The sequence below is a fragment of the Anopheles nili genome, chromosome 2 (genome assembly GCF_943737925.1).
Source record: "Anopheles nili chromosome 2, idAnoNiliSN_F5_01, whole genome shotgun sequence".
Classification (NCBI taxonomy): domain Eukaryota; kingdom Metazoa; phylum Arthropoda; class Insecta; order Diptera; family Culicidae; genus Anopheles; species Anopheles nili.
In genome coordinates this window covers 52,183,045-52,196,049 of record NC_071291.1, presented here as the reverse complement: position 1 = coordinate 52,196,049, position 13,005 = coordinate 52,183,045, and the positions used below count along the sequence as shown (strand labels likewise).

Sequence of the window (13,005 nt, the reverse complement as noted above, 5' to 3'; positions counted from 1 at the left end):
TCATTTCTTCCCGCTATGCTGTAATGTTCTTGGGACTGGCACCAAGTGCATCATGTTAAACATTGAAAAAAAAAACAATCATTTAAATTGTCTTAGGCTTATTCACAAACGTGTTTTATGATGAAAAAATGTTTGATTAGCTTTTTTGTGATGTTATCAACATGTTGTTCGTCTATTATGATCCCCTAAAAGAACATGCGTGAACGTATTCTAGCTTTATTTCACAAAGCATGAACATGTCCATAAATGTACTACATATAGAACTTAAAATGCATAAATCAAAAGTTTTCTTTATATTGCTTTTCATATAGCTAGGCAACATGCAATCAAATGAAAAATTCTAGTATAATAGAGGCTCCTACGCCAATTTGTAAAACTACTCCACTAGTAATCCGTTTGCATTTCTTCATATTCTCCAATTTTCTGATTAATCCATGGAACGTACTTGGCCACATTCACGTAAACACCAGGAGTATCCGCGAGCCCGCACGAAGCTCCCCATGAAACTATGCCAGCTAGCACGTAAGATCCATCGTCCGTGGGGCAGGCTAAAGGAGACCCGCCATCTTTATCGCACGTGTCCTCATCTACCACACCTCCAGCGCAGATGGTATAGTCGAACAGTTCAAAATTACTGTTTGCGGTGGCAACACGCAGTAACACCTTACAACGTTTCCTTGGCACAACGGGCATTTCAATGCTTTTCATTACAGGCGCGTAATTCTTTGTTCGTACATCTTTTCCCCATCCAGTGGCGATGCACCGTTTGCCATCGAAAACATCACTTCGCTGGGGCAGACATATGGGTCGTATATGTGCAGAATACTCTACAGGGCGCTTTAGCACAGCAACGGCAATATCATTTTCGGGCAAATCAGCGGCTCTGTAGTTGGGATGTATCAAGTGCTCCTGGATTTCGATGTCCTTGAATGTTCAAAAAATTGTTGATTAAAACTAGAAAAGTTTGTATCACTTTATAATAAATGAATGTATGTTACCTGGGATGCATATTTTTCAGCTTCCGTTCGCAAGTCCCATTCACCCAGCCGCGCTATGAACTTGTGTGGTTCCTGCTTCGTGTACGCTGACGTCAGTACGAATTTAGGATGAATGAGGGATCCTCCTCCAGCAAGCTCTAGGCGAACTTGGTTTGGCTCCACCACTAATGCAAATATCGCAACAGTCCAAGGAAATTCTCCGTACTTAGCGTAGGTAAGGTTGGATTCTACGTTGTAAACCAATCCCATGGAATTACGAATACCGCAAGCGGGTTCAATCGAAACTGCCTCACTTGTTAGATTCTTGACATCAACAAAAAATGTGTTAAAACTTTTTTTCCGCTTTTCAGACACTATATCATACCTTTCTGGATGTATCGATGTCACAGCATACCTGCAAAGGATCATCGCACTCACTCGGTTCTTCCAAACGTACTGCTACGCGCACATCCTGTTGCTTTGCAGCTTCAATATACTTTCCCATCAGACACAAATGTATCGGCAGACATTGCCCTGTTTCACACGCCTGTCTTATAAAAAAGAAAAAAACTGAAAACAAATAAAACAATACGCAGTTTCACTGCTCGGTGTCACCTGAGACAAGACCCATGCGTTTTGAACGGCAAAGAACGCGAGAACAATTCCACTGATAAAACTACCCATCCTTGCTATATAGCACGTCTTGCTTCGGAGCAAGATCGAATCTGACTGAATAATCACGTTCATGTAAGCGGTTTTGATGCAAAAACTGGTAGTGGTTGCTGATAAGATTCTTTGTTGAATAAACGTGCACCAATAATAATTAACGATCTATAATCTACTTGCACGTCGTTATCAATATCTAGTAAACGTGTATACAGCATACAAACAAATTTCCACCAACAGAAAAAATATGTTTGTCATTCAAAGTGGGTTTAAAAAGTTTTTTTCAAATAAAAACCATTTTTAACATTTGAAATCATGAAAGTATCTTTTTATTCTTATAGATGAATAATTTATGGTTTATGCGGACAGTAATAGACACTTTGAAAATCCTTTGGCATGCTATAGAATAACACTTTTCTACGGCATTTTCCAAAGGAATTGATAATTATTATTCAAAACTCAGCATTAATTTAATACCCGACGTTCCCTGTAGCTACTTCTACATTGATAACTACATTTCACATCGGTGTAAGTTGACAATAATGATAGTTGTTATTATGACTAGCAACAATGTAATGTAATTGTTTACGTTAAATAATATAAGCGCATCTCACATCTCTCACAGCATCGTCCTTTCATGCAAATAAAGAACCGAACCGAACGTTACGTAAGGGCGTAAATACGTAGTAATCAAATAACCGTATGGTCAGCATCATTATGTATATCTTCAGCTCTGCCAATTTTGTTTATTCAATAATTTTTCCTTTTTGTTCTCCTACACCTCTCTATTTCCTTAAAATATTTTGTTTAATTCTTCATTCCATTCTACATTCATACCAATTTGCATTCTACATTCATACCCAAAACAAACAACCCTTCCTTAAGGTAATTTTATTTGCTCTTCCACGCTCCAATCAATTAATTTTATTATATATTTCTATAAACTATTTTCATCTCCCTTTCTCTTTGAAAATGGTTCACCCTAAACTAAGCCAATTCGTCCCATAATTTTAGTGACAGGAAATTGATAGTTCTATGTTACTCACCACATGATTCGTATTATACATTAATGAGCAAATAAATGTTGCAAGTAAGCATGAGAAGTGAATAGAGAAATATATTATTTGTCATTGCCCTACATTAAACCGGTATATTGAAAGAAAAAACTTTAGAAAATGCATATGACATGTTGCTCTGTTAATGTACAACAATCCTGCTTCACAGGATCTCCGGTGGTATACGTTTGATGGTGGTATTTAAAGACTCATTAAACAATTACCCCTAAACAAGCTTCGTTATATTCCTATCGGTCTGTACCTTTCGAACCACTAATTGTACCAAACTCAGAGCGTGATGAGGAGCACACCTCAACTGTGGGACAACATTCAATTTTGTTAATTGATTCATCATTCCACCTTCCAAAACCCGCCGGTTTCTCATCGGTGTTCTAGAGGCTTGTACTCGTCACCGGAATTGAAACATCAGCGTTATCCACACGACGCGCGTTTTAGAGGATACCAAGAAGTGTCTCGTGCATTTGCCTGGAACATCGTTACCGAGTGCCAGCACTGTCGGATGCGGTCGAATGGGGCCTAAAAACTTGTAATTAAATTAAGAATACCAGACTGTGCGCATCACCCCAACTGGGACTGTCTCGACCGCTCGTGTTTCGGCGTTTCCAGCGGCGCTAAAAGCAACCCTAAATAAATTCCAATTAGCAGCATCCCGATCGCGCATCGAAAGTAGTCAATTTATCGATGGTGTCGATAAGCGTATTGAAACATCTAGCTCTTCTTCCACCCGCCGTGCTAGATCCGTGTCTTTCGATATTTCGACGGGCGTATGGAAATTAAATTGTTGTTGCGGGAAAACGCTGCCACCATGTTGGGAATACGCGCACAAAATAACGCGCCTGCTCGATGCAAGCCATTGATATTATTAGGCCTGCCGCTGGTGTGGCCCACTGGTAAACCGGTAGCTCATATTCATATTCATTCTCCCAAGATGCAAATTTATGATAGGTATAATCATTTCTACACCGTACTTTCGCACGTCCCAATTCCCATTTCGACACGCTGTAACAAACTTAACGGGCAACAACGATCTAGTATTACCGGATACGTCAGGAACCAGGAAGAGCACACATTTATTTGCACGAATTCTAATTAAGTGAAATATGTGTTTTATCCTTTCCATTTTGAAGAAGTTGGTCAAGGCTCTTGTTCCTTCTGCACTTAATGCGTTTTCAAGAATCGTGAACGATAAAGCACATAAAGCAATATTACACAACAGAAAAAAGTTTCACATAATTAAAAAAAAATATTCAGCTGAATTTAGTACATTATTAATTCTCTTATGCACACACCTGTCTCCATGATATGAAGTCACATGGATTTTAAAATACTACTTTATATATACAAAATAGGTGCTTATTCACGGAGAAATTCTTACAGCTCTCGCAAATATTGCTTACATCAAAGCTCTTTTCATTTGACTATCCTTAAATATAAATTTACGATGAAGCTAATGATTTCATTACTGAAAATTTTAATCTGAGTACAATGAGCGCCACTTGCCAGTAACTGTTGCCGTGAGGTATGGTTTGGCAATAATTCTTCACAACAAAAACACACCAATGCTCATTTATTCATAACGCCATTGTTCAGGTTTGTGCTTTGTAAAATTTTAATTAAAATCGATCCTACGTTTGGCGTGCAGCTCATCGATGGAGCAGTTGATTAATTATAAAAGTTGAAATTGGAGAGTGAGAATTTCAAATATACGCTGATGATCGAAGAGTAATTCATCGTATCCTGTAAGGTGATTCGTTCGATCTGTGAAGGAAGTTTACACGCTCCGCACAACTGTTGGATGCGACTATCGAAGCAGCCAGGACTACGCGTTGGTGGCTTAGTGCCGAATCCGGTCCCAAAATAAATTCGTTCCCGTCAGCAGGTTTTGATTTTGTCACACAGATTCAAAACACCTTTTGAAGGAACGACAGCTTTCGGTAGGCGCGGTTGTGGTTCGCTTCCCCGTTGCTGGCGAGGCGAACGAATCCAATAGGGCTGATAAATTATTCAGCACTTTCACGTTTCCGCTTCCGTTATTCATGAGTCTGTCATTTTTCGGCCGTTGATTAATGAGCCTCCCTATCGGTGGGCGAAAACGCTGCAGCCTGTGTGTGTGTGGTATATCATACTCTTGGGATTTTTATGTCCTGTTGGGTCAAAACGTCTGCTGATACCAAAACTAAAAAAACCCTTCAACAGAACAAATTTGAGGCGAACTTGCAGACACAAAAGCATGATTGTAGCAATGTAATTCCAAAGTACAGTAATATTGTCTATATTTGATGAAAATCATAGCTTGTCATATTTTGTTTTATAAAAGTTCTTAGTATTAAATTTGAATGCATTACAAATAACAATCAAAACTAGATAAAACAAGTATACAATATCTTTATTCTCCTAAATAACAAAAATAAGTGGTATGGGTACATATATACATGCAAAATGAACTTCTTAATTATTTAGCGATCTTTTAATTAATTGTTAATTGACATTATCTTAAAATTTTTCCAAAAAATAATTTTCTCGCTAAAAATCTAGATCGTCGAAAAACTGCTAGATGACTTTTGTTCTCAACTGAAAAAGTGATATTTATGGTTAGCAACTTTAAGCTAAACTGGAGCTAAATATAATAGGTTCTTTATGTTAATTGATTTATATTGATTTCCAAACGCTTGTAATGTCCAACATTCGTGGTAGCAATAAACTAGCCAATTTAGCAAGGTAGACTTCCGTTTTGGTTAAAAAAAAACTATGAAATCAGTGATAAAAAAGACAATAAATTGCAAAAAAATGCTAAGTGAGATGCGAATATAAATTTAATCTAGTTGTGAATCTTCACCTACCCTTGAAACACTTTTTAAAGTTATGCTAATTATTTGAAGCCTACATTACATTCCAGCTAGATAAATTCTTAGAAATATCATAATGTTTTTCAGAGAATTATTGCGTATTGAGATATCGAATCTAAGTGGGTGAATAAAGATAGTTTACCTAATGATCCTCAATCCTCTTTGACAAGTATACCTTAAAGAAGGGTTGACTGTGACGCACAGGAGTTGGGAAAGGCTAAACTTAAAAAAAAAAACGGTTACAAATTGTATTTAAATTATTTTTTAATTATTCCGAGAAGGATAGTGCAGATATAGGTTATAACTACTTCACACTTTATTATACGTTTCGCGTTGCAAATCTAGAAATTTTAAGGACCATTAGAAAATTTGAAACATAATGCTTCTGAGTTAAAGAAATATGAGACTACAAATAACAATATGGAAGGATACTTAAATGTAGGAATTTTATATACAATTTCGTTGCCTGCATATTTTTCAGCTCATGTTTAAATGTAAAAATCATAACAAATCTTAATTTGATACCGTTTGCATGAACAAACAAGATAAGATTCCATTATTTTTAAATTAGTCTGTTAAACTTTATCATAATAAAACAGTATCATATAGCCCACGATGAATCATACATGCCTCCGAAGTTTCTATCCGTTTCCATCAATTAGCAACAGCCTTCCTATCAATAACAATCTTCTTAATTAACCATCACCCTATGGGAATGCTTTACTCTTCGCCGCAGGCTCAACGTTCCGAAAATTTGAGCCGAACGGACGCTCCTCAATCAGTGCTGAATTACTTGGCAGACTCAGCTAAATCCTGCGTTTACTCCCAACATTCAGGTTATTCACATTGTCGTGGTAAAAGCTGCCGATTCAGATCTGAAAAATTAAGCTCATTAATCAAAAGTAAACATAATTATCACAATTTGGAAACAAAACGATCATTCTGCTTACTAAAATAGTCCTATATTCAAAGACACGTTTCATGAATAAAGCCGTTAAATAACTGGAACAAATGAAATCCTTTCATCCAATTCAAACAGTTTACATATAGATATGCTCGGTAAATCAATTGTTTGCATGGCTTTTATCTTTTGATCAACATACATCTTCATTTACTAAAAAGCAACATGTTCAAACATTTCACAGTGTCCCGAAAATTCAACTCATAATTGTTGTTAAATTAGTTTTTTGTATCATATTGAGTTCTATCTCATAAAATATAGTTGTTCTATCAATATTTTCAATAGAAACTGAGCTGAAACTGAGAAAGTTGAGCTTTTGAAAAATTATTACCAGGCATGTAGTTATTCTAGCGAATATGTGTTTTAAATAATATGATTAGAAATATGGTTGCTCTACAATGGGCAACATAGATACTGTGAACACCAGCCATCTTATATAGCAAAGCCATAAATTGAAGAAACTTTCTATCATGCAGTGAAACCTTCCGGCTTACAGGTGCATCCTTCCGATAGAAGCAATCATGAGGAAGCCGTGGGCCATGTTACAAGGAAACGTTTTCCTCGTCCTGAAGTGTTTTAAAATCAGGCACAGAACACCGCCACCGTGCAAACAGCGTGCGAAAATTGCCAATGAGAGAAAACTACGGAACCGTGAGATTGGCAATAAATTACCTGAACACAATTAGTTCCTACATTCACGTCAACCGAGTAGAATTCATTTCACTTATATTCTGGGAGTACTATCAAAGATAGCTACGATGAACGTATTTGGGATATTTTTTTACACTTCATGGTGCTTCCTTTCGTTCACAAGGGAGCCTCCGGCTGCTGGCAATAAATTCGTATGGGCATATTGCTATAGATCACTTCGTTAGTACCCAATGTAATCTGTAACGAGCTGTCACGTTTGTAGAAACTTTCAAGCATACCGTTGCTCGACGTTTTGGATTTTTTTTCTTGATAGTAAATACTTAAACAACATTTACCATCTGCCAGTAAATATAGCATAAGCAAGGGAATGCTAGATTTCAACCTCTTTGTTACACATATTAGTATTATGAAATAAATGTAAAAAAAATACTATTCCTACTTGAAACATTCAGTGCTTCAGATAAAAGCATTCGATAAAGGCAATAGTATTTTATAAAGAAACTGAGTTTATTGTGCTGGTTCAGTGCAATGTGTGTGATTGCCTCAAAATACGACTCATATTTTAGTTTACATGTTACATGTTACTTTTGATGTTTTGATCAGATAATCGATTAAATAATGTATCAGTCTAATCAACCGTTTGTTTCTTAAACATTGAACATGTGTATGTATAATCACTTACTTATCTTACGCTACAACCCGCAAGCGGTCTTGACCTGCTGCAGGTAAAAATGGAACCGCTAGCGAATGGACGTCGTTGTCGACAAGTTAACAATCCAGAAAAAAAATAACTGTTAGAACAAAATAATGTATTATGCAATAAAGTATAAATTTTATAAAACGCTCATTTTAATATAACATTCATTTTAATATGCGAAGTCTAATCTATATCTTACTAAATATTATCCATTGCAAATTTTTATACGTCCGAGTATGCAAGTGTACAGAATGCAAATTTTATGCATATGAAACTAGCTACGCTCTTATAAAGGTTACAAAAAGTGTTAGTTATAGAAACACGGAATGGCTCCTGTTAATTATTCTCTTCCATATCATGGCACAACTGCACAGTAATTGCAGCCTGTGGGACCATTACGCATGAGGACATCACGATGTTGCATCGCCAATGCATTTGACGTGCTAGGTACCACCCGTCCACGATCGTATAAACTTCAGTCCACTCGTAGCGCTCATACGTACCTGTAGCATTTTCGTTGAAATGCACCCGACCACCAAACGGCCACACAGACCGATAAGGGAAGAAGTGTTTCGAGAGTATTGTGCTACCAGTTCAATCCATGGTGTTCGTTACTTCGACAAAATCGAGCGAACTTCTTGTGAAAGGTGCGTGTAATTAGCAATAATGCACTTCGCTTTGAATTCAATTTTTGTGACATTTATCATGTTTCATCAGGTTTTGGTGGGTTTTGGTTTTCTTGCTATCGATGGGTGGGTGTGGCGTAATGATATATAAAGCCTACGTAAAATGGAACCAGGCGCCGATAATAGTAACATTTTCCGAGAAAACAACCCCCGTGTGGGAAGTGAAATTTCCTGCGGTTACGATCTGCCCCGAAACCAAAGTACCATCTGCGAAACTAAACTTTACCGCCGAAATAAACGCGCTGTCGGATGTCACTTTGAACCGTACGGTAAATGAGGAAATGTACGTCCAGCAGTGATGTTATATTAGTTAAGTTCCAAACAGTATAGGTTTTTGTTTTCAATTTCAGCGTTGGCCAGCTTAAGGTGGTAGCTCAGCTGTGCAATCCAATCTTTCATTCCAACCATTATTTTCTTAATTTTATAAACGGCACCAGAGAAGATGACGTCGTAAATATGCTAAAAAATATGGCTCTACCCAGGTATAAAGTCATCGGAATGTGCATATACGACGATCAGTACAACAAGTGCGAGGAGTATTTAAAGGAAACCCTCACAGAGGAAGGTCTTTGCTACTCTTTCAATATGATATCTGAATCTGCTATATTTCGTAAAAGTGCTCTTCACACCAACCACAACTACATGGAGAATTGGTTGGAATTTGCAAATGGTGATATGGAAACCCCATTACATGCTCGTGGTGCAGGAATGCACGCAGGATTTTCGATGTACCTAATCGAATCCAAAGCGGACATAGACTATATGTGCACCGTAAGTACGAACCATCCGTCCTGATAACACTCGTATTGAGGCCGTTATACATTTAACGCTGAAGTATTACTTTTCTATTTTCCATGCAGGGCTTCTCACAAGGCTACAAACTAATGCTGCATGAGGCGAATGAATATCCGCAGGTTTCCAAACGCAACATTCGCATACCCTTGAGCCATGAGATTTCGATCGCCTTAAAGCCCCAGATGATTGTTACATCACCTTCGGCAGCCGATTACGGCTGGGAAAAAAGGCAGTGTTTCTTCAACAAAGAGCGCCATTTGCAATTTTTCCAAATTTACAACCAGGAAAACTGTGAGCTTGAATGTCTGACGAACTTAACCTTGGTACTGTGTGGTTGCGTTCGATTTTCGATGCCACGTGCAAACGAAACAAAAGTCTGCCCGCTATACATGTGGGACTGCATGTTTCAGGCTCGATCGCTTTTTCGACAACACGATAATGCTTCCCACCCTGAAGAAGTGTTGGGTATTTTTGCGAACTGTAACTGCTTGCCTGCGTGCAGCTCGGTTCACTATGACGCAGAAATTACCCAATCCTCGCTAGATGTAAACAAGTTCTTAGATGCAAACAAATTGAGAACATCGAAAGCGAATGAGTAAAGTATCCAAAACATAATACAAATTGGTCAGCAGAATACATCTAATGCGTAATCAAATCGCTTTTCTTCCAGCATCATCATCACCACCCTGGAAATTTATTTTAAGGAGTCACACTTTATCACATCGAAACGATCGGAACTCTACGGATTAGTGGACTTTTTGGCGAACTGTGGAGGGCTGTTGGGATTGTTTATGGGTGTAAGCATTCTAAGCCTTTTGGAAATATGCTACTTCATAGCGATACGTCCATTTTCGATAAACAAGAGGCGGGCTTTGCGCGGGGATAATAAGGAGAAAGAAGTCAGCAATTCTCTGCTTGCTGTTGTTTCTAAAGCAGATTAGCTGTTAGTTGAAATTGTTCACATATCGGCAATTTGCTTCCACAAACGAATTTCTTATGTGTTGTAATGTACGAATGTAACGTAAATGTGATGATCGAATGTTTATATTTTACAGCATATTAATCTCAAAACCCATTGATCGACACATGCTTATCAGTCATTTACACTTACTCATTTTTACACATGACACTATTGCTACGCTTTTTTGTACAGAATGTTGATAGAATGTTGCAATAAAGCAGTTACCGAAAGAATGCGGCCTTCAGAGTACTCATGGCAATTATTTATTTAGTAAAACTCGCTTTACTTTCCCTGATATTATTCCTGCCGCAATATTATCGTCGTTCAAACATTATTCGTAAACCGTCTCTTGCTTGGTAGACGAATGAGCGAGAGTCAACGACAAAAGGTTTGTCGTTCGAACCTACTTTCACGCGATAAGCCAAAATGAGCTTGATAATTGCCAGCTTCACCTGCGCCTGAGCAAATCGCATGCCCATGCACATTCGTGGACCTTCTCCAAAAGGCATATATACCGTACCGGGATGCACTGTTTTTCGATCCGGGCTAAATCGTTCTGGGTCAAACCGATGCGGTTCCGGATGGTATTTGGGGTCCCTAAAACACAAAAGCAACAGCAATCATTGTTTTAAGGTCTGTTTTTGTGCATGGTAAGGCTGCAGCCATATTTCGAAAAACTCACATGTGTATTGCCAGAACCGGAATCAAAATCGGTGTTCCTTCGCGTACGTATACACCCAAATCATGTCCCACGTTGTCCCGAAACCCTCGTCGCATAATGTACTTCTTAGTGCAGACCTTATGCATTGTCGCGGCTGGAGGATGCATCCGCAATGTTTCAAGTAGCACCCAATCCAAGTACTCCATCTGTTGAATCACATCAAAGTCCAGCTTTCCGTCATTAGCGTCGATTTGTTTGCGTATTTCATTATGTAACCTATCTTGGACTTCGGGGCTTTTAGCAAGCTAAAATTCGAACAATTTAATTTAATATGAATCATCGCTACAACAACATATCGTCTAAACATACTCTATACAGAGCAAATCCCAAAACGACACTTGATGTCTCAAATCCTTCGAGAAAGATGGTCAACGCATTGGCGGTAATTTCGGTTTGGGTGGAGTCTGAAATATGTAAGCATTAAATAAGAACCATGACATAAATCTAACTCAACTGGCTCAGTTAAAAACAGGTACGTACCGTATTTTTCTCTATTCTTGAGAAAAGACTGCAACAAGTCTTCAGCTACAGCCTTTCTATCGTCAACGGTGGATCTTTTTATTATAAGATTGGCTACAAGCGATCGAATCCATTCGTCAACGTCTTTCAGCAGAAACCTGCGGTCGAAAAAACCGAAAAATGTTTACAATGTTGAACTGCTTAGGTACAAATGTATGCAAAATTTACGGCACAGGAATCAATGTGGCTACTGCAGGCAGAAACACCGCCATCATCGTTTTGATTGTCGCCGGTAGTGATGTTTCGAAGACTCTCTTGCCCATACGCCGGAACTCACTCTCGCTATCGGCAAAACAATCACCATCGATGCTAAACGTGCATGCTACTACATTTTGGGTCGTAAAGCGCGCAGCTATCTTCAAAACGAAAGATTGCGTAAGATGCGTACTAATTTACCGATAAGTTTATCCGTGTAGGATTACCTCTTTGGCCTCAAGCTCCTGCGACACATGACGTTCGATAAATGCTTCAAAGGCATTAGCCACCGATTCCATGATTGGGAAGAGCTGTTTAATCTTTGCCCCGGTGAATGATGGTGTTAGCAAATTTCTGGATCGTTTCCAACGTTCTCCTGACACTAAAAAGGGATCGTGGGATAGTAAAGGATCTTGTCGCATATCCAGCAGGAAGTCGTTGTTGGCGAAACATTCGAAATCGCGCGTGAGTATATTCTTGACTAGAACTGGATCTTTAACCATTATTGCCGGTGTAAATATTTTAAAGTAACCAACGAACGGAGCATTTGGGTAGGCGCTATAAAACACCACAATACACTATTAGTACACAACGTCTCGAGCGAATGTCGAACTAATTTGATAATCATTGTATATACTTACTGATACCAATCGCTAGCCAATTCCGATATGTGCTTCTTTAGCGATAGTGAGGGGCCTAGATTTCCAGTCAGTATTGACGGTTTTGGAAACGGAACACCATCTATTTCCCAAAACTTGTAGTTATGTTTCACCAGCCAGTAAAGCAGACACACAAGTGCGAAAACCGCAACTGCTATAAGCGGATTATGGTAGAACAGGCCAACCAGTAGAAACCCTGAAACCAACATCTTCGGGCGGATGCTAAAAGCGAACTGAGGGAAGAGGTTAACAGCTTCAAGCAAATTGTTTCACTATGCGCTGCTGCGAAGCATGGGAAGATAAGATTAAGCTGCACGTGCTAAAAATAAAACCGTGATAATATTCTTAGACAGTTGCAATGTATCGGAGGTGAACAATACATGGAAATTGAGAATATATCGGTATGTTATGATATGATAAATTTAGAAAAATTTACAACAATCTATTTATGTTTTTAGTTTTACTTTGTTTTTAATTTTACGTTTTTTTCTAAAACGATTCTCAAGGACAAGGAAAGCTGTTTTATTTCGAAATATAATCAATTCTATGTAGCTGGCATGTAGTTTGCTTCCAATTCCCCTATCCGTCGCACCGC

At 38.3% G+C, this 13,005-nt stretch overlaps 3 protein-coding genes across 3 annotated transcripts; 1 reads left to right on the top strand and 2 right to left on the bottom strand.

Annotated features, from left to right (window-relative positions):
- Positions 1-202: 202 nt before the first annotated feature.
- Positions 203-1,635, bottom strand: LOC128731535 (inactive CLIP domain-containing serine protease A8-like). The gene is made up of 4 exons (XM_053824660.1): positions 1,593-1,635; positions 1,363-1,524; positions 999-1,301; positions 203-924 (listed from the first exon to the last, which is right to left on the bottom strand). Exons 2-4 carry the CDS (start codon positions 1,480-1,482, stop codon positions 385-387), a joined length of 963 nt encoding a protein of 320 aa, XP_053680635.1. The 5' UTR covers positions 1,483-1,524; positions 1,593-1,635; the 3' UTR covers positions 203-384.
- Positions 1,636-8,396: 6,761 nt separating this feature from the next.
- LOC128725768 (pickpocket protein 28-like) lies at positions 8,397-10,296 on the top strand. The gene is made up of 5 exons (XM_053819542.1): positions 8,397-8,521; positions 8,592-8,843; positions 8,911-9,348; positions 9,396-9,950; positions 10,026-10,296. The coding sequence occupies exons 1-5, from the start codon at positions 8,397-8,399 to the stop codon at positions 10,294-10,296; spliced, it is 1,641 nt and encodes a 546-aa protein (XP_053675517.1).
- Positions 10,297-10,630: 334 nt separating this feature from the next.
- Positions 10,631-12,619, bottom strand: LOC128721361 (cytochrome P450 6a8-like). Its single transcript, XM_053815105.1, has 7 exons — positions 12,393-12,619; positions 11,979-12,309; positions 11,725-11,912; positions 11,518-11,654; positions 11,347-11,441; positions 10,999-11,282; positions 10,631-10,913 (listed from the first exon to the last, which is right to left on the bottom strand). Exons 1-7 carry the CDS (start codon positions 12,617-12,619, stop codon positions 10,631-10,633), a joined length of 1,545 nt encoding a protein of 514 aa, XP_053671080.1.
- Positions 12,620-13,005: the final 386 nt, after the last annotated feature.